The 22254-nt window shown below is 36.6% G+C and overlaps 1 protein-coding gene across 2 annotated transcripts in view; it reads left to right on the top strand.

Annotated features, from left to right (window-relative positions):
- UGGT1 (UDP-glucose glycoprotein glucosyltransferase 1) overlaps positions 1 to 22254 on the top strand; it is a 107310-nt gene that overhangs the window by 21134 nt on the left and 63922 nt on the right. For both annotated transcript variants that reach the window (XM_036857086.1, XM_036857085.1), the window contains exons 8-17: positions 620 to 698; positions 2795 to 2895; positions 3601 to 3700; positions 4812 to 4872; positions 8319 to 8410; positions 9741 to 9891; positions 11886 to 12005; positions 13312 to 13397; positions 16834 to 16969; positions 18944 to 19075. In XM_036857086.1, the coding sequence (XP_036712981.1) occupies positions 620 to 698; positions 2795 to 2895; positions 3601 to 3700; positions 4812 to 4872; positions 8319 to 8410; positions 9741 to 9891; positions 11886 to 12005; positions 13312 to 13397; positions 16834 to 16969; positions 18944 to 19075 (1058 nt within the window). The remainder of the gene's footprint in view (positions 1 to 619; positions 699 to 2794; positions 2896 to 3600; positions 3701 to 4811; positions 4873 to 8318; positions 8411 to 9740; positions 9892 to 11885; positions 12006 to 13311; positions 13398 to 16833; positions 16970 to 18943; positions 19076 to 22254) is intronic.

Genomic DNA, 22254 nt, shown 5'->3' with positions numbered 1-22254 from the left:
ATTGTTATTGATGATAGGTAGTTCACAAATAGTAATTAATTTGTGACCCAATGTGAAATCTTAAGCCATCGTATAATTAACAAACAGTTTCATGTTTTTATATTATTTTCTGCACTTTACTGTGGATACTTCCTGTTGTAATATTCTAGGGTTTTGAATTCATTATTTCCACAAGTTTTATGCGTACTCTTTTTATGTCTTTTGAGCTTGTTGTAAAAGTAAAAATGATTGGTTTTGGCGCATGGAAGATAGCCTAGTACTTCATCATCCTGTCCTCGGTAATTATATTTAGGATTAAGTTGCCTAGTTGCAAATTCCTCAGAATTTTGATATTGAAAAATCCGTTATTCATAATTTTAAAGGTATTAATTTTGAAATAGTTAACATGTAAATATTTCCAAAGTTTAAGGAAAAACATTCTTTCTTTATCCAGGAACACAGGATATGTCAAAAACACATTTATTCTGTTTGTTTGTTAACCACTCTGTTAGTTGAGGTATTCAACAGTTTAAATGCTATTATAGTTTCAGGTGTTTCAAATTTTTTTCAGATTTTATGAAGTTAATATTTTTATTTCTAATCTGAGTGATTAGACATGTTATTTGCTGTGCTTTTGTAGGAACTGAAGTTAACACCACAGTGATTGGTGAAAATGATCCTATTGATGAAGTTCAAGGATTTCTCTTTGGAAGATTAAGGTATGTGTATTCTTTTGGGAAAGGGGTCTTATTCTCTTCAAACCTCCAGGCTTCCTCATATTGTAAGCATCATCTTTCTCTTTACTGCCTGAGTTACAGACCTCCCAACAATACTTTATGTATGTAATCTGATATGGGGAGATGAGTTACAGATCTCCCAACAATACTTTATGTATGTAATCTGATACGAGGAGATGACCAGTTAGTTTGTAGTACAGTTTATGATTTCTGGTAATTCTGAAGCACATTATTCTTACATGATACTATGGCTGCCTGCTTATGGCTTAAATTGATTTCCTTTTCTGGACCTTGCAGTTGATAGCATAAAGTTACATGCCATTTTTTTGATTCACATAATAGGAGAAATCTAATTGTTTTATGCAATCTTTTCCTGAGGAAAATCAAATGTATTTTACGTTAGAGAGGTCATAGCTATTATTATTATTTTTTTTGCTTGTTTGTTTCTTATCTCTTTTTTAAAAAATTTTATTTTATTGAATTATAGTTGATTTACAATGTTGTATTTATAGCTATTTACTTATGCTAAACATAGTTTGAAAAATTGCAAAAGAGTTGTAGTAGGAGGTGTGGTAGATTTTATATATGTTCAGTTGAAATACATTTTATTACAATTTACTTTATATGAAAGAGGATAGGAAGTGGCTTTTTGAAGAAAATTCCATAACTATTTTATGAAAGCATAGTAGAATTTTATAGCTGAAAAATGTTCTTAGCTGTTATTTTAAATGTTGCAGTTATTTCTGATATGATTTGATCATTGTTCAGAGCCCTGAATTCTGCTTTATCTGGAAATCTTAATTAGGACATCTATGGTGTGCTTTTTTTTTTTTTTTTTCAATAGAAATAGTATGTGTAGGTGCAGTTTCATATATTTTAGCTTTAACATTTGACCCAGTGAAGTGACAGCTAGACTAACAGTTTAGTAGAGATGACTTTGTTGATGTTGAGTGACTGTGCATATGTTGAGTTCATCCTGTGCAAATGCACATTTCTTTGTGTTGAACATCAGTGATGGCCTTATTAATATGCAGTCAGGTTCCATTTTTACTGCATCCAGGTTTCCAGAATCCCTTTTCATATTCATGTTTTATATGTTTGTTTTTTGGATAGCATTATGATTTCATGTGTTTATAGCACAAAGGTAGTATGTAGAATATTGAAGACAATTTCCTTTTTGGACATTCAGAATAGTTATTTAGCTATCTAAAGTAAGTGACCCATTTTAAGGTATTTTTATCATGAAGAAAAGTAAAGTAACTGGAATGGGCTGATGGGATGGTGAAGGATCTGAGTAAATATTTTACTTTCAGCAGGTTGCATTTAAGAAATTTTGAGTTTTTAGTGTTAAAAACAGAATTACTCTGTTCCATCTGTCTTTCTGATCTAAATGATCTATCTCTGCCTCTGAAAACTTCTGTTTTACTAACTTTAAATAGAAGGCACTGTATTTCAAGATAAAACTAAACAAAACGCAATAGTCTTGGTTAGCTTGAATTATATTCATGTGACTAAAGGACTTACGAGCATGTAGCTGAAAGAAACTCATTTTGGGATTGGAAGCAGGGTATTTCCTATTTTATTTTGAGAAATTAAAAAGATTCAGGAAAGGATGGAGAATAATATAACATACCCCTGTACTCACCACCCAGAATTGACTGTTTCTATCGTACTTGCTTTTCTGTACCAAAGAATTGTTTATCGAGGTTTTTTTTCCTGCAACATAACACCTTCTTTTACTTGAAGAAAGAAAGAACCAAGGTGAGTAAAACACAGCAGATAGAGTTGAGGTCCCCTCTGTTCCCTACTCTCAGTCCCACTCCTCTCCCTCCCCCAACTTAGAGAGTCGCTGGTGTAGTGATTCATTTTTTAATCTGTAAATTTTGTGGTTTTTAAATTAACTCATACTTTTCTATATTAACTTGTTTTTTAAGAAAAATTTAATATTTTTCCTATATTGTAAGAATTTTCCTATTACTAAGTGGGGAGAGCTGTGAAGATAAATTTGGGGTCAACTTCTAAATGTGCTTTGGGAAAGAAAGAACACCTGAAAAGGATTGATTTTATGTTTCCTTCAGAGACCTGCACCCTGACCTGAAGGGACAGTTGAAAGAACTCAGAAAGCATCTCGTTGAGAGCACCAATGAAATGGCACCTTTAAAAGTTTGGCAATTGCAAGGTAATAAAAACGTAGAGGAATCATTCTAAATTTTATGGTATTTAAAAAAACAGAATTTGAATTTAATTGTATTTATTCACAGATTTTAAGGATCATGTGATTAATCCTGATTTATTAGAAAGGAAAGGAAGAAAGTCCTTTGTAGACAAATAACACTCTGCAGAGTAATATATATTTATAGATGACTACCAGATCTTTCTTTGTGTGACCAGGTGCATAAGCTTGTAATACTAGAAACAAGTTTGTCTTAATCTTTGTGTTTCTATATGTATACATTTATTACACAGTTGGATGTTAAAGTCATGTCAGTATGGCAGGATATACGTGTGCTTTTCTGGTCCAAAGAACTATATATATCAAGGTTTTCTTTCCCAGCATAATTTACTAAAGTCTTTTGCTGTACTTTGTGTTAATGTTGTAAATCCAGAAGAAGGAAAAGAATTTGGGGTGGATTAATCCTGTGCTAAATGTGTTGGTATATGCCTTAGTGTTTATGCAGGCAGATCAAGGAACGGCTACAGTAAACACTCTAGGGGCCTATGAAGTGAGTAAAACCTTCAATTCAACCATGGGCATGCTTTGAAATGTCATTCTAGGGCATTCTTAATTACCAAGAAAATAGTGGGAAATCAATGTGCTTTTTTCCTATTTCTTTCTCATTGCTATAGATGAATACACTTTAACTTCCATTTGATGTTGTTGCAGATCTAAGTTTTCAGACTGCTGCCCGAATCTTGGCTGCTCCTATTGAGTTAGCTCTGGTGATTATGAAGGATCTTAGTCAAAATTTTCCTACCAAAGCCAGGTAACGTAGAGTAATAAGGCTTTGAGACATTCTTCTTTTTAACATATGCCTAATTATCTTCATGTTTATGCATAAAATGAAGCCATTAAAATATGAAAATGCTTAGGAAATTAAAGTTCTCTTACTACCAGCACTGTACTACTAATGGCCTGTCTTCCCGAGAAGGCGACAAGCCCCTGTGTTGTGTGGTTGAAGAGAGCAGTCTAGGTTGTGTTCCTGGCACTGCCTCTTGCTAGTTGTGTGAACTTTGTAAATAATCACGTTCCTCAGCAGTAAAACAGAAATAACAACACCTACCTTTCAGGATTAGATGAGTTAACAAAATTTAATGTATGCAGATGTAACTAACTTAGGGTCTGGCATGGACTCTGGTGTTTTTCTTCCTGAAGAGTTTCTTATATATCATCTTACTCATTCTTGATGAAGGAAATGAATCATAGAGGCTGACTTGTTCATAGTGACAGATTAAGATTTTGAATGCAGCTTTTCTGCTATTGCTTTCAATTGTATAATGGTCCTCCACATCTCATAAATACAAGGCAAACCTGTTTTAAAAGCCACATTTTCAGAAACTTAAATAATTGTCAGTCCTCTTCTTGAGTCACTGAATGAGGTGTTTTGACTTCTGATATGAGATGTTTTGTAAATGAATTTGTTTATTTTATTAGTCTTGGGAAAATACTTCTTAGACAGGACTTAAGAATCATATAGTACATTATCATTTAGTCAAGCATGCTATTGAAGATATACATGTGCTTAAATAGCTTGAACAGTCTGCTGCCTTAACTTATTGAACATTATCCTTAGCCTGTGAGCTGTAGAGATCATATACAGGAATAGAGTTACATATATTTAACTAAGATCTTGGAAATAACTGCACTCGCATTAAAGTGCAACTATTACTGTTACTTTTCCTTGGTTTTATATCTTGTGGTAATGAACAAACACACACATCTGAGAGGAGGAATATATTTATCAATTGTAAAGGTTTAAGGTTTTTTCCATTTAGTTTTTTGTAATTTATGGAGCAATGTGTTGTTTCATATAGGGAAATTGAAGTCTTTTATATCAAATACTAAACCAAGCACTGATAATGTTTTTATTTCCTTAGAGCAATAACAAAAACAGCCGTGAGTTCAGAACTTAGAACCGAAGTGGAAGAGAATCAGAAGGTATTAACCAATGGAAAATAGTGGCTTTTCTGTTTTGTATTGTATCTTTAAAGATGTGGAAATGTGAGTTAAATCAGTGACATTTAATAGTTTTACTCTTCTTTTATTAAAGACGATGGTATTTTGATTCATTTCTGTAATCTTTTTTATACTTTCCGTAGTTAATCAAAGTTGAATATGAATATATAATTCAAAGCATCAAATGGTGCTACCTGTTTCTTTAGAAAAAAGCACCCCCACCAACATGTCTCACTCCCTGTGTGTCCCCCTTCCCAGAAGCATCTGCTTTCAACTCCTAGTTGATTCTTTGGATATTTATCTCCAGATTCCAGCAAGCTTAAATTGGTACTTTCTCAGTTTCCAATCTTATGTATTGGCCTTCTGTTACAAGGATGAGGTCTGACTTTCTTTCACTGCTCTCCCCACTTCTCCCACTGTCTACCAGTACTCCATATTGGCACTTTCCCCATCTCTCTACCATCCCTGTGTTTTTGTCATGGTTTTATCAATTTTTGATCTGCTTCACTATGGACTGGTTGTTCTTTATGTCTAGTACGTACCAGTTGTCCTGGGACCTTCCTTTAACCTCTTTTTTAGGATCTCCTATTTCTTGGATTCCATGTCTTCTTTGTTTTTGGTTTACTCCTTTATTTTGGTGCAGCAAATCATTCTTCATGAGAAAGGTTGCATGTGAGGGAAATTTCAGACTCTGAGAAGTCAGTTTTCCATTTTGTTTTTTTGTTTGTTTGTTTGTTTTTGGCTGCGCTGAGTGGCAAGAAGGATCTTAATTCCCCAACTGGGGATCGAACCCACGCCCCCTGCAATGGAAACGTGGAGTCTTAACCACTGGACTGCCGGGGAAGTCCCTTCCATTTCTGTTTTTATTGATAGCTTGGCTGGGTATAGAATTCTAGGTTGGAAGTCATTTAGAAGTTTGAAGTCATTGCTCCTTGGAATTTTGGTTTCCATTATGGCTTTTGAGAAGTCTGAAGCCTTTGTATGAGATCTGGTTTTTCTTTCTGGAATCATGTTGGGTCTTTTCCTTGACCCTAGTAATCTGAAATTCCATGGTGATAATGCCTTTTTAAAAAGTCTTTGTACTCTTGGGTGGTTGGTGGGCCCTTTAAATCTGGAAAATCCTTTCCTTTAGTATTGGGAAATTTTCTGGACATATTTCTTTGCATTTCTTCATTTTGGTTTGTCTTTTCTGTTTTCCTAGAATTCCTATTTATTCTTAAGATGTTATATCTCCTTGACTAGTTTGGCCTGATTAAAAATCCTTTATTTCCTGTTTTCCAGTTCTTTTGTCTTTTATTTTTAAACTTTCTGGGAAGGATTTTCAGACCACTTGTTGAGATTTCTTTCTTTAGTTGTCAAATTTTTAATTTACAAGGGTTATTCTTTTTTTTTTTTTTTTTTAATTTATTTTTTTTTATTTACTTATTTTTGGCTGTGTTGGGTCTTCGTTTCTGTGCGAGGGCTTTCTCTCTAGTTGTGGCAAGCGGGGGCCACTCTTCATCGCGGTGCGCGGGCCTCTCACTATCGCGGCCTCTCTTGTTGCGGAGCACAGGCTCCAGACGCGCAGGCTCAGTAATTGTGGCTCACGGGCCTAGTTGCTCCGCGGCATGTGGGATCTTCCCAGACCAGGGCACGAACCCGTGTCCCCTGCATTAGCAGGCAGATTCTCAACCACTGCGCCACCAGGGAAGCCCCACAAGGGTTATTCTTGAATTCTTCCTTGTTATGGTGTTGTCTTATCCTTCTGAAGATATCGATGGTTCATGTCTGTGTTTTCTTTTCTCTGCATAGTCTGTTCCCTCTTAAGTTGCCTTTCTTTTTGTCTTGATCTCTTGTGTTTAATGTTAGAGGCTTTCCTTAGATGTCTGGTGATCTCTCGCTAACTGCTCATATTAGAGAGTGAGGCAATAAAAAACTGATTGAAAGCCCGAAGGATGCGTCTTTGTGACTGTAGGCTGTGGTGGTATGGCTGTTTCCCAGGGAACTCCAGTGACAGAATCTTTAAACCTTTCCTCTTGAGCTGTTTAGTCTCCCGAAAAGGATCTTCCGATCTTCTGCCGGGAGCGTGAGGTCTGGCTGCCAGAGTTGTAGAAGCCCAGTAGGGCAGAGCATTTGGTAACTTCCGTGCAGTCCCCTGTTTTCAGAATGGGATCCCCATCCTCTGTTGTGTTTCCTTTCACGTAGTTCCCAGTCAGTCTTTCCCACAGTCACAGGGTGCTGTATTCGCAGCCTGGGAATGAGTGGACGTGGAGTTTTTCTTTCCCTTGTAAGAAATTCTGATTCTCATTGATGCAAATTTCTATTATCCCCTTAACTTCCTTGCCATTTTATCCTGGCAGGGCAGAGACGCAAAAGCCGTGGCTTCTGCATTGTTTTGTGTTTTTCCCATGCAGTCCTAGATCTTAGAGTTCATTTCTCTCTGTCCACTGAGTGAGGGGGAGTGAAGGGAGCTCAGCGATCCCTGCCCCTCTCCCCCAGCCCTGGGAGAGCTAAGGGATCCATGTTCTGTCCCTAGTATCTGATACGTGTCTTCCCTTCTCTGCTGTGTGGTGTTGAATATATGATCAACCCTTCCAGTTTCCTTGGAGAGAAAGAGGAATTGATTGGAAAGGGTATAAGCCAACAGAAGCTGTGTATGATATGGCATCAAAGTCCAGTGGATCAAGCGGGTCTGAGGGCTGAAGGGGCTGCAGTGTGTTCCACTGCGTCAGAGAGCAGCAGCTGGAGGGCCCCGTGGAGGTGGTCTTGGAGAGCTCGGGTGTATGTAGGTGCTGTCCTTAGCTCAGCAACTCAAAGTTTCTTGGCGTGCCTTAGTTTGAAAACTTAAGGGAGGTGTGGGGTTTTGAAACCCTTTTATTTTTTATTTATTTATTTTAAAAAATTTATTATTTTTGGCTGTGTTGGGTCTTCGTTTCTGTGTGAGGGCTTTCTCTAGTTGCGGCGAGCGGGGGCCACTCTTCATCGCGGTGTGCGGGCCTCTCACTGTCGCGGCCTCTCTTGTTGCGGAGCACAGGCTCCAGATGCGCAGGCTCAGTAGTTGTGGCTCATGGGCCCAGTTGCTCCGCGGCATGTGGGATCCTCCCAGACCAGGGCTCGAACCCGTGTCCCCCGCATTGGCAGGCAGACTCTCAACCACTGCACCACCAGGGAAGCCCTGAAACCCTTTTAGATCGGATCCCTGGACTTCATCCAGAAGGCCCAGCTGTCAGTGACTGCTAGCACAACCTTGGCTGGCATCACAGACAGGGAAGGGCAGCCGAAAAGTAACTCTCTGTGCTTGGCTTATTTAACACCCTCCCTATCCCCAGTATTGTAGGAAACAGTTGTATTAATCATTGTCAACATTTGTACATATAATAAAACCAGAAACTTGGAAATTTTTGTTAGATATTCTCTTCCTGCTCCTTAATAAGTTTTTAATATTTCAGTATTTCAAGGGAACTTTAGGATTACAGCCTGGAGATTCAGCACTGTTCATCAATGGACTTCATATTGATTTAGAGACGCAGGATATATTCAGGTATGGATAATATTTTTCACCCTGAAAAGTTTTTCTAATGTGTGGCTCCTTATGATATGTCCAGACTGTTGTTCCTCCTTGATGTGACAGGTTGCAAAGCCTGATGACTTATCAGGCCCAGTGCGTGCATTTAGGTAGGCCCATGCTCTGGCTGGGATGGGCAGGATGATACTTGGCCATTTTTTATCATAATGTACATCTGATGCCTTGGACATTTAAGGCCCAGGTGTCTTTTGAGGGTGCCCTTTTTAGAGCCTTAGTTTTCCTGTTAACCATAGAAACAGAAGAGAGCAGGTTCTTTTGTTTCTGAGAACAGTATGAAGTAGGTTTATGCAAAATGCGGCCTCTGGTGTCTCAGAAGGTGATCTGTCTTACATATATTATTTGATACCTTTTTGTTTTGTTAAAATGTGGTTTAGGACTAAATTGCTCTTAAATTTTCCTTATGAACTTTGGAGGGGTTGGGTGCAGAAGACAGTCAGGTAGAATTCTGATTTTATCTTTGATATTAAAATTGACACAGTTGATACTGTGGCTTCATAATAGTGAAAACAAAAGCTGTGGTTGGTTAATGCTTTAAAAGAAGCAGTTTCCACAGTAAGATACTTTTCACATTATGTTAATTGAGCTTTTATGTCCATATACTGCTTTCAGATCTAGTAAAAAATTAGTAAAGGACACATTAAAAGATTGCCCTTTTATTTTTTATTAAAAAAAATCTCTTTAATTTTCCAGAGTATTGCAAACTGTGTACTTGCTTATTGTAAACAGTTTTAAATAATGCAGAGTCTTCTTATTTCTTCTTCCTTACCCAGAAAACCTCTTAAGTTGGGTGTGAATTCCTCCAGACCGTTTTCTGTGATCATATGTGTGTGTACCTGTGGGAATTGATGCTGATATTGAAACATATATTAAATATATATTATTTAGTATATTTTTTGGTGTTTTTTTAATAAACTATTTTCAGATAATTTTAGATTCATGTGCAGTTGTAAGAAATATCACAGGGAGATTACTTTAGTGTTTTTAAAAACATGCAATGTAAAATCCACATTTAGGATTATTTCATCCTCAAATTGTGTGTTTATACTTAGAGATAATTTCTATACACAGTGTATATGTTGATAAGTATAAATAAACATCAGCCAAGAAGCAACTCCTCTCTACTTGGTTCTGCATATTTGGACAAAAGGAAGCAAGGGAAGAGCTCCCTCTTTTGATTTCTCAACTCGTTTGATAGGGCATTGAGTTTGAACTGATATATTTTTCTCATGGTGAGAATTTTTTTTTTAAAGCCCTTTCTCCTAAATACCTATTTGGTTTTTTTCAGTCTGTTTGATATATTGAGGAATGAAGCTCGGGTGATGGAGGGTCTGCATAGATTGGGAATAGAAGGCCTTTCTCTGCATAATGTTTTGAAACTGAACACCCAGCCCTCTGAGGCCGACTATGCCGTAGACATCAGAAGCCCTGCTATTTCGGTAGGTATTCCGTGAGCGTGTCCAGGGAGTGGCCTGGCCAAGTATTTTATTACGGTTTTCGCATTTGTCTTTTAGCAGAGGTAAGTTATTCCTATTATCTCTTTTGTCGGCATCAAAGATTTACAACAACTGCTTATATGGGGCTATGTGTATATAATAAAGTAGGCTCTTAAATGCTCCAGAAAGTTGAGCTATTAGGTTTGCTGTGGTTAAGACCGTGATTTTTCCACTTTTGTATCTCTTTAGGAATTCGGCTGAGCATCTCTTGGGAAAGTGTTTAGTTTGTATATTCTCAGTTGCACACAAGTCTTGTGTGATTTTGTTTAAAAATATCAGTTTGTAGCTACCAACCTCCTTTAACAGGACTTTGATATTTTATATTGAAGGATTTATGTAGATTAATATCGCTCTGTGATGTCGCTGGGCCTTTGTCTCCTCGTCTGTGAAGAGACTAGGGGGAGCAGAGCTGTCTCGGGCAGTTGTGGAGAAAGTGAGGTCGGTGATGGAGACGTGCCTGGCACCCTCAGCTCTCCAGTCCCCTTTTCTTGGTGTCTGTCCTGCACCGATTTTAGGGAAATTTTTTGGAAAGGGGAATAATATAGAATGTAGATGTTCACTACTTGACTTCTCACTTGGTGGTGTAACTGTTATTTTGATGAATACTGTTATGTCATTTTTTTTCTGTTAAAAATTTTTTCATTATGAAGAGTAAGGAGACTAACATAATTAGCAATCATAGGACCCATCACCATACTTAATAAATGCTAACATTTAATCATTTCATGTTTTCTTGGAAGAAAAAAATGTTTCAGTCAAAGCCCTCTTTATATCTCTTCCCAGTTCCACGCCTCTCCTCCCTGCAGGTAATTCCTCTTCTGAAGTGGGCGTGTATCCCTCCTGTCCCTTACTTGATCATTTTCTTCCCTATTTTATGTTTTAAAATTTTGAAAAATGCCATATCAGTATCCTTCATCAATTTTTTTTATTAATAATTTTTTCAAGGCTTATGTAGGTTGATACATATAGATCTAGTTTATCACATCATGTTTTATATTTTACTTATTTTTAAAAATATCTTTTATAAATTCACAGTTTAGAATTTAAGACATACAAAAGAGTGTGTAGTGAAAAAACTCTTCACCCAGCTGTCCAGTTTTTCTCGCTGGAAGCAACAAGCATTGTCAATTCGTTGTATATCCTTCCAGAAATACTCTATTTACATGAGCAAGGTAATATACACATACTTTCCCACCCTGCTCTTTTTGTACAAATATTATATACTATTTATCCGTTCCTTTTTTATGGATATTTAGTTGTTTCTAATCTTTTGCTGTTATAAGCAGTACTGTTACGGCTCTTTTTGTACCTCTCTCTTCGTGCATACATGTGAGAATATATTTGGGGTAGACACCTAGAGCTGTAGTACTTAGTGGTAGGGTAGTAATAAAGGCTTCAACTTTATTAGGTCATCTTCTCTAAAGTGACTGTTCCAGACACCAGAATTGGGTGAGAATTCCCATTGTTCTATATTTTTGCCTATTCATGGATATTGACAAACTTAAAATTTTTTTTTTGCAGTTTAGTTAGTGTGAAATTTCATTGTGCTTTTAGTTTATATTTCTTGGATTACTAGTGAAGGTGTACATTTTTCCTTGTGTTAATTGCCCATTTAAATTTCCTCTGTAAATTTCTTATTTATATTCTTGACTCATTTCCATTTCTCATATGTTGCTTGCCTTTTTTAAATTGATATATTAGATTTGTATAGATATTCTTGACACTAGTCCTTTATTGATTTCGTAGGTTGCAAATACCTTCTCCTATTCTGTGGCTTGTGTTTTAGTCACTCGTTTTTCTACTTGATCTTTATATTTTCAAAAATGGTCTTTCCCATGTGATTCTTCTTGAAATAATTTAAAGTCTTATTGTTATTTCTGCAAATTTCACTAGCGGTGACTAAAGTGTATGCACAATGTTGTGGTTTTTATTTGTAGTGGATCAACAACCTGGAGGTTGATAGCAGATATAATTCATGGCCTTCTAGTCTACAGGAGTTGCTTCGCCCCACTTTTCCTGGTGTTATCCGACAGATCAGGAAAAACTTGCACAACATGGTAAGTAAAACTCCTTATTGCTGGGCTGTGATCTCTATTTCTCCCTTGCCTTCTCCCCTCCTTTCTGTCATATCTAGAATGTTCACTTCTCTCCTTTACTAGCTGCTTCTCCCCACCACCACCACTAGATACGCTCTTTTTCTAGCTCCATATTCAAACTGAAAGGGTTGGGAAGTGTACTGATTGTTTGTAGGGCTGTGAAATGTCAGCGTATGAGGAAATGCTCCTCATCCTTAACCTCACGGTTTAGACTGTGTTGAGTTTTAAGATAGTTCTTTTTTTACTCAGAAGATGAATGTATTATTACCGTTTTTCTTGAATATCTTAATCCCTAAAATTTAATAGTTCAGTTTATTCCCTTAAGTAAGTCTTCGTCAGCTCCTGCTTTTTAATCCTTATTCCACTGCTTTAGAGAGATAGAGGAAGAGGGTTTTTAGCTGACGCTCTTTTCCCCTCTCATGTCTTTCTTTTACCTCATGTAGTTCCTAAAGAGACGGGACAGGTTATGGCCAAGGTTGGCTTCCTCAGAACTTTCAAGGGAAACGATCCTCTATACTTTCCTCACTCTTGAAACCACTTTTTTCCTTCCCAGTCAAAATTTCAATCTCTTTTACTCTTACCATATGAGATAATTTATTTAACTTTATTAAATGAGAACTTTATTTGATTAAATGAGATTAAATGGGATAATTATTATTTTTTAAAGTACATCATGAAAACTTAATACATAATAGCTACAGTTGTGGTCTAAAAATTGGGTTCTAAATGAATTCTTAATTCAGAGATCCTTCGAAATGAATACACAGGAAGCTAATCTCCATTTTCTAAGGTGGGAGAGTTAATAAAATTTGGGTTTTGTTGGGTGTAGTGAAGAATATGTATTAGCCATCTGGATACAATTCCCATGTTGTTAGCGTAAGATCATGAGAAAATCACTTAGCCTTTCAGTACCACATTCTTTGAAGACAGAGGGAGGGTAACTGCTCTTTGTATAACTCCTTTTTTATGTGGTTCAAAAGTAGCTGGAAAAAGGTGGCCTTCAAGTGTAAAGACTAAGGCATTTAAAAATTTTTTTTAACATCTTTATTGGAGTATAATTGCTTTACAATGGTGTGTTAGTTTCTGCTTTATAACAAAGTGAATCAGTTATACATATACATATGTTCCCATATCTCTTCCCTCTTGCATCTCCCTCCCTCCCACCCTCCATATCCCACCCCTCTAGGTGGTCACAAAGCACATTTTTATTGGCCCAGTGACATTTGAATAAAGGTCGTTTCATGTTTTCCTTTCCCTTCCCCTACAGGTTTTCATAGTTGACCCTGCTCATGAGAGCACTGCAGAGTTGGTTAACACAGCTGAGATGTTCCTCAGTAATCATATACCACTAAGGTAACACCGTTATCGATATGATGGTATATCTCATTTAGCTGAGGTTTTGTTTGTCATTCTTAACAAGTCTGGTGTTACTGAATTGTAGGATAATTAATCATGGGGATCGTTAAGGGCAGTTTTATCTTTTGCTCAGTATGAAGCCGGTATCTTTTGGGGGAGAGAATTTGATTCTCAATGAATAGAATCTTACCGTCATTGAGTTATTAATAAATAGCCTGTGTAAAAATAGCATGTGATCTCAGCTTGCTTAGGGAATTTTCCTAAGTAAGTGTTCACATCACAAAGCCTACCTTCAGCAGAGATAAGGAGCTTTGCCAAGAACTTTTGTCAGACTGTCAAGGACTAAATGTATACACAGCTTTTTATAGATGCAAACAGACACATTTATTTCACTTGTGTTACCAAATCTGCCAACGGGGTACTTAAATGGCTGGGGTTTCCACTGTACCTTTTCAGAACAATGTTTGAAGGTTTTATATATAAGGATTAAGATTTTCCCACATTCTGAATAGTATGTGGTAATTTTACATGTTGATAAAATTTGAATTCTTAGAAAACATGAAAATAAAGAAGAAAAGAGCTCTTTAGCTAACAAATGGTCTTGTGTGTTCCATACTCAGCGCTGAGCTAAATGCTGAGTGGAACATAAGCCACATTTCTACCCTCTTGGAAAAAATACTGTGCCTACTTTCAGTAAGATATTCAATCAAGTGCTAGGTTATGTCCTTACTAGTTCTAAGTGCTTTAGAATTTCAGGGAAAAAAAAGATTATAGACAGATATTTGGGAAGGACAAAGGTTTCATGGCAAAGTTGGATTTAAGGTAGACTTTGAAGAAAATGGCGAGTTTTCATTGATGGAAAAGCAGAGATTTTGAGTTGAATGAAATTTTTAATGTAAACATGAATACCGCATGGTTAGGTGGAGGATTACGGTCAGAGCTCTGTCTTGATGAAACGGGAATAGAAGAACACAGAAGAAGTTGGCTCATGGTACACAGTGGGCATTAGTTAAAGATCTACTGAATCGCATTGAGGGACAGGAAGAGGGCATGGGCTCCTCAGATTGCAAAGGTAGGTGAGAGGAAGGCACTTAACTCACAGGCACATCGTGAACAGTGGGTGGAAAGACCAAGGCAGACCAAGGCAGACCAGCGGTTGTTTTCCTTTGTGTGAGTTGCAGTGGTACACGGAGTTGTTGGCAGGGACCGAGGAGAGGAGGGGACAAATCTGAGAGCCTCCCTGCTGGTACTTGGTGAGGGACTGGTCCTGGGAGAAACAGAAGTCTGGATTTGGGGACTTAGCTAACAGAACAGCTCTGTTGCCCTTTTCAAAAATTGAATACTTGGGAAAGGGAAGTACTTTGTGAGGAGATAATTAGGTTCTAGACCTTATTTTTATTTTCATAAGAATAATATTTAGGTCGTTTCTGCCTGGCACTTACTCATTTGATTTCTGTCATGAGAGGGGTTTTAAAAAGACAAAGACAATTTTTAATATGAAAGCAAGCCCTCTCAACTACCTCATCCACGCATGCACAAATTCTACACATACCTCCTGAGAGCGTGATGTTTGATACATGTTTATCATATATTTTTAGGCTGTACTTTTTAAAAAAAATTAGTAGACTTTGTATTTTTTTAGAGCAATGTTGATTAATTAACTGGTATTGCTACATTATTATTAACTAAAGTCCATAGTTTACGTTAGGGTTCATTGTTTGTGCTGTACATTTTGTGGATTTTGACAAACGTATAATGACATGTTTCCACCATTATAGTATCATATAGCTTAGTTTCACTGCCCTAAAAATGCCCTGTGCTCCACCTGTTTGTCCCTCCCTCCCTACCTCCCTCTCTCCTAGCTCCTGGCAACTACTGATCTTGTTACTGTCTCCATGGTTTTGTCTTTTCCAGAATCATGATGTATGTAACATTTTCAGATTGGCTTCTTTCACTTAGCAGTACAGTATGCTTTTAAGCTTTGTCCATGTCTTTTTGTGGCTTAATACCTCATTTCTTTTTATCACTGAATAATATTCCATTATATGGATGTCCTATAGTTTTTTTAATTCATTCACCTGTTAACAACATCTTGGTTGCTTCCAGATTAGGGCAGTTATGAGTAAAGCTGCTACAAACATTTGTATGCAGGTTTTTGTATGGATATAAGTTTTCAGCACATTTGAGTAAATACTGCTAAGTGTGATTACTTTATCTTATGGTAAAAGTGTGTTTAGTTTTTTGAGAAACTGCCACACTGTGTTCCAAGTGGTTGTACTGTTGTACATTCTCACCAGCAATGAATGAGGGTGCCTATGGCTCCCCATCCTCTCCAGAGTTTGGTGTTGTCAGTACTTTGGATTTTAGCCATTCTCATAGATGTATGGCGGTATCTCATTATGGTTTTAATTTGAAATTTCCTAATGACATATGATTTTGAGCATCTTTTAACGTGCTTATTTGCCAGCTGTATGCCTTGTTCGGTGAGGTGCCTGTTTAGATCTTTTGCCCATTTTTAACTGGATTTTTTTTTTTTGATTGTTAGTTTTAAGAGTTCTTAGCATATTTTGCATATCAGTCCTTTATCAGGTATGTGTTTTGCACAGATTTTCTGCTCATCTTGGCTTGTCTTCCTTCTCTTAACAGTTTCTTTTGCAGAACAGAAGTTCTTAATTTAAATGAAGTCCAGCTTATCAGCTCTTTTTGTTGTGGGTTATGCTTTTGGTGTTAGATCTAAGAAGTTGTTGCCAAACCCAGGATCACCTAATTTTATCCTGTGTTTTTTTCTAGGAATTTTACAACTTTGTGTTTTACGTTTATGTCTGTGATCCATTTGAGTTAAAGACTGTCCTTTTTTTCATTGCTTTTGCTCTAAGATGGAGGCTAGTGGCCTGTATAATGGCCAGTGCAAGTTTTTTTGGCCAGTCTGTAGATGTGTAATGGTAGCTCTTTGTGGTTTATTCCTTTAAGTTTTAAAATGTAATAAACTTTAACTTTGGGTGTAGCTTTTTGCCTAAGGACAGTAGTAAATATTTTTATGCTTTCCATTTACCTACGATGCCCATATTGCTGGTATGAAATCTCAAAATCCACCCGCCCCCTTCTATATGTTTTCACATTCTGAGAATTTTCACTTCCCCTAATTTTTATTTAAAAACAGAACAAAATCTCCATCTAAAACTATGGCAATGCCTTAAACGTCAGTAATGGCCTCATTTCATGATATTGAAACAGCTTGCTTTAATAGTTAAAAAGTCTAAGCCACCTTTGGGAACCTGCTTTTTTATTCTGCAAGTGATGAGTGCCTTTGCCAACCATGTTAGAGTATGGTGTGAACTGTGTGTTTCAAGAGACGATGCCTTTCCTTTTGTAACTGGTTGCACTCTTCGAGATGTTTCTTTTTCTTCTTTCTGCCCTTCCCTTTCTCCCCCAGACTTGGTTTAATCTTTGTGGTTGATGACTCTGAAGATGTTGATGGGATGCAGGACGCTGGAGTGGCTATTCTGAGAGCGTATAATTATGTTGCCCAAGAAGTGGATGATTATCATGCCTTCCAGACTCTGACACACGTATGTTTTTGTTCAAAATGGCAAATAATTTTTAAAAATCTAACTTACTCTAAGAAACAGTATGTGGTAAGGAGATTCTATATTTCTGGAAAGAGAAAAAGGTAAATTAGTCACACAAACTTTATGCATTTTGTATTTCCGGAGTTGCCTTTATTGATACACTAATGTTAATAATTGATTGTTGTGATTTCAGCTAAGATTCCTTAGATACTAATACATTAATGTATCTTAGTTTTCTGCCTTTTGGCAATTTGAAATCACTGATTAATGCCTTTTGGTAAATGTGATGTTCTCTACTTGTTTAAAAAAAACTTTGCTTTCTTCTCTTTTAAGACCATCATGATATTTTCGTTAGGAATCAGTTTAATATTCAAGTCATAAAATTCTTATTATCTGTTTTCTCCATTTTAACTGGAAACTGTGAAATACCCTGATTTATATATGTATATTTTAAGATACTTGCTCAGGTTCAAACAGAGAACTCTCCTTGTTTTCTGTTTTCTTTTTTCTATTTTTGAGTATAAAAAGTTTACCAGTAATAGTTATTTTGCTTACAGATTAGTGTTAATTATTGAAAAACTTATCTTTAAAGCAGTTATTTTCACGACTTTTATTTTACCCATAAACATGATTTCAGCCTGCTGTTTATTATGTTTGTTATGTTTACTGTTTAGAGATTCAGTCAGGGGCATTTTTTATTAATTGAAATGTCATTTATTTATTTGGCCAGCTTGTATTAAAGATGCACCCTTTGCCAGGCCCGTACCAGCTGCTAGGGATACAAAGAAGTGTAAGATTTTCCCCCGTCCTCAAACACATTACAGTCTAGTGGGGGACGCCTCCACACAGGTGATTTGGTACAGTGCGGGAAGCACCGCTGGCTACAGCAGCAGTAGGACCTCACTCCGCTAGGGCTGGCCACGGGCATTTCTGTGGAGCAGGAAGCCGTCCCAGCTGAGCGTAGGAGGGAGAACAGGAGTCAGTTGAACAGTGGCTGCAAATCAGAGGTAGTGACTCCAAGTTGTTAGTGTGACTTGAGCAGAATATTGTGAGAGTAGAGTGGAGAGGGGAACCTCAGTGCTCATTGAGGCCATTAGGCTGGGTAATAGGTGTCCAGAGCACAGAGGTAAACTCCAGTTAGAACCTCATCGTGATGCGTGTATGGAGGTGGATGTGGTGAAGGGCAGAGAAAGCGGCAGGGGTGCCAGTCGGTGAGCTGTCGCTGTGGGCTCTGTGAGAGGTGGTGGCAGGACCTGAGCTAGCAGCAGCCTCTGCGGGGTGAAGTACGTTCCAGTGACGCTGCTGAAGATAGTAAGCGTTCTTAAGTCTGCTTTTTAAAGTTCTTTCCCCTCACAGCTGTGTCGATGAAGGAAAGGATAAAGAGTTTTCATTTCTTTTTCTTTATTTTTAGTTGCAAAAGTAAAAAGAAATTATGTTCATTATTAAAACTTTTAAAAAATAATATTAAAGTGTGTTGATTAAAAAATCTGTCTCTGCCCTCCTTAATCCTGCTCCTTCCAGGCAGCCACTGTTAAAAGCTTGCAACCTTCCAGATGCTTAACTGTACGTGTACAGACACAGTTTTGTTGTTGTCTTACGTCTGCCTTTTAAAAACAAGGATTATGCCATACGTAGTTTGAAACTTTTTTTTCTCCTTAAACTTCATGGATGTGAGTTCTTATTTCAAGGATTACTTATAAGTATTCGGATTTTTAAAAAATTAACACATTTTTGCGTTTGGGACTTAATGTGAATATGAACTGATTGAGTCATTTTAAGAATATGTAGTTTCTAACCTAAGAAGGCATAAGGAAGTATGTGGAAAAGGGAGAATTGCTAATATGGCCCATTTGCTCTTTTTAAGAGAATTAGCTATTGTTTTCATTTTCCTCTACATTCTGAAATCTTTTGTAATAAATACTCCGAAATTTACATGTGAAAGTGTAGTTGGTTACCTGGTTTTTCTTTCTTCAGATATATAACAAAGTAAGGACTGGAGAAAAAGTTAAAGTTGAACATGTGGTCAGTGTCCTGGAGAAGAAATATCCATATGTGGAAGTGAATAGCATTTTGGGGATTGACTCTGCTTACGATCAGAATCGGAAGGTAAACATTCTCTGGCACTTCTCATTTGACTGCACCACTATACTTTCCTTATCTCTCCTTATTATTGGGGGTTACTGTTAATAAAGGTGGTGATGGTGAAATATTTAGGTACTTAGCATTTAAAAATTTAGAAACTTGGTCACTTTTCTGTCTCTGCAAATATAATTTATATTTCAATTCTGTGAAGATATCGTTGATTCTTAGCTGGCCTATTAACTATTCAATTGAAAAATAATTTCACTTTATAATGCATTGGTAGTACTTGAGTGATATATGTTCTGGATAAAATCTGTTGGAAGTATATGATGTATGCTTGTCAGGTATGATGTGTGTGCCTAATGTGTGTCACGTATTTAATTGTTTAGGCTAAAGATGGAAATGCAATAGGAAATGTAATAAACAGAATGGCAAAGTCTCATAATAAGGATATAGGGAAATATTTTAAAATCTTTATTTAAAGATAATAGTGAGACATTAAATATAGTGAAGGACCTTTATTGTAAGCAGGAACAAGGTGGTCAGTTTATTGAAAACAAATGTTAAGGCAAGGAATCAAAATACATTTCTGAAACAATTTAAAACAATAAAAAAGTATATTTATTTACCAGCTTTTTTTCATGTTTTTGAATGAAGGACAAGGCCTTTGGTTCATCTGTTTGAGATCTGAGCCATCATTTCATTAGAAACCATACTGATAATGCATTGTTTATACTTTCTCTTTTATCTGAGTACAGAATCCTAGATTTTATAATCTCCCTCTGAAGTCTTACCCACACCCAATTCAACACCAGTTGTTTTTTAGCCTTTCACTGTTTTGTTTTTCTAGTCATTCAGTTTGTTTTCGTTTCCTTCCTTCCTTCCACTTATTTTAACTTAATATAATTTTATTATGGTAACATTGATTTGTAACATTATGTAAGTTTCATGTGTACAACATTATATTTCTACTTCTGTATCCCCTACAGCTTGCCTACCACCAAAAATTTAGTTTCCATTCATCACTGTACAGTTGATCCCGTTTACTCATTTCCCCACCCCCAGTATCCACTACTTTGTTACATGTTTGTTTTTGTTTGGTTTGGTTTGTTCAGTTATTTTGTTTTGTTTGTTTATTAGTTTTTTATATTCCACGTGTAAGTGAAATCCTATGGTATTTGTCCTTCTCTGTCTGACTTATTTCACTAGCCTAATACCCTCAAGGTCCATCCATGTTGTCACAGATGGCAAGATTTCATCTTCTTTTTATGACTGAGAAGTGTTCTATTGTGTGTATGTGTGTTTGTGTGTGTGTATGTATATCTCATGTCTTCTTTATCCATTCACCTGTTGATGGACACTTGGGTTGTTTCTGTATCTTGGCTATTGTAAACAATGCCATGATGAACATAAGAGTGCATATAATTTTTTGGATTAGTGTTTTCACTTTCTTTGGATAAATAACCAGAAGTGGAATTACTGGATCATATTCTATTCTTAATTTTTTTGAGGAATCTCCATACTGTTTTCCATAGTGGCTGTACCAATTTACATTCCAACAGTGCAAGAGGATTCTCTTTTCTCCACATACTTACCAACATTTGCTTTGTCTGTGTTTTTGATAATAGTCATTTTGGCAAGTGTGAGGTGATATCTCATGTGGTTTTGATTTGCATTTCCAAGATGAGTAGTGATGTTGAACACCTTTCATGTGCCTGTTGGCCGTCTGTATGTCTTCTTTGGAAAAATGTCTATTCAGGTCCTCTGCCCATTTTTTAATCAGGTTGTTTTTGTTGTTGTTGTTCTTGAGCTGTATGAGATCTTTATATATTTTACATATTAACCTCTTATTGGGTATATTATTTGCAAATATATTCTCTCATTGGGTAGGTTGTCTTTTCATTTTATTGATGGTTTTCTTTGCTGTGCAGAAGCTTTTTTCATTTGATATAATTACATCTGTTTATTTATGCTTTTGTTTTCCTTGCCTGAGGAGACATATCTAAAAAGATATTGCTAAGATGGATGTCAGAGAGGATACTGCCTTTTTTTTCCTTGGACTTTTACGGTTTCAGGTCTTACATTAAAGTTTTTAAATTCATTTTGAGTTAATTTTTGTGTATGGTGTGAGGTAGTGGTCTAGTTTCATTTTTTTTTTTTTTTTTTTTTTGCATGTGGCTGTCCGGTTTTCTCAACGCCATTTATTGAAGAGATATCATTTCTCCATTGTATGTTCTTTGCTCCTTTGTCATAAATTGTCCATATATGTTTGGTTTTATTTCTAGGCTCTCATTCTGTTTCATTGATCTGTGTATCTGTTTTCCTGCCAATACCATGCTGTTTGGATTAGTATGGCTTTGTAATATAGTTTGAAGTCAGGAAATGTGGTACCTCCAGCTTTGTTCTTTTTCTCAGGATTGTTTTGGTTATTCAGGGTCTTTTCTGTTTCTGTATAAATTTCAGAATTTTTGTTCTACTTCTGTGAAAAATGTCCTTGGTATTTTGATAGGGATTACATTGAATCTGTAATGTAAATTGTCTTAGGTAATATGGACATTTTATTTATTTATTTTTGGCTGCACCATGCAGGATGTGGCATCCCTGACCAGGGATTGAATCCGCACCCCTTGCAGTGGGAGTGTGGAGTCTTAGCCACTGGACCGCCAGGGAAATCCCTTTTGTTGTTGTTGTTGTTGTGTGTGTGTGTGTGTGTGTGTGTGTGTGTGTGTGTGTGTGTGTGTGTTTAATTGGCTTTATTTATTTTTTTCTTGGCCGTGAGGCATGGCTTGCAGGATCTTTGTTCCCCAACCAGTGATTGAACCAGGGCCCACAGCAGTGAAAGTGCAGAGTGCTAACCACTGGACTGCCAGGGAAGTCCCTTAATATGGACATTTTAACAATGTTAAATTTTCCAGTCCATGAGCATGAAATATCTTTCCATTTATTTGTGTCTTCTTTGGTTTCTTTCAACAGTCTTACAGGTTTCAGGGTACGTCTTTCACCTCCCTGGTTAAATTTACTGTGATTATAAATGGGATTGTTTTCTTAATTTCTCTTTCTGCCTAGCGTATAGAAATGCAACAGATTTTTGTGTATTGATTTTATATCTTGCAACTTTATTGTATTTGTTTATTACTTCCAGTAATTTTTTGGTGGAGTCTTTAGGGTTTTCTGCACATAAAATCATGTCATCTGCAAACAGT

The sequence above is a fragment of the Balaenoptera musculus genome, chromosome 7 (assembly GCF_009873245.2).
Source record: "Balaenoptera musculus isolate JJ_BM4_2016_0621 chromosome 7, mBalMus1.pri.v3, whole genome shotgun sequence".
Taxonomy (NCBI): Eukaryota; Metazoa; Chordata; class Mammalia; order Artiodactyla; family Balaenopteridae; genus Balaenoptera; species Balaenoptera musculus.
This window is presented reverse-complemented; position numbering and strand designations above follow the sequence as displayed.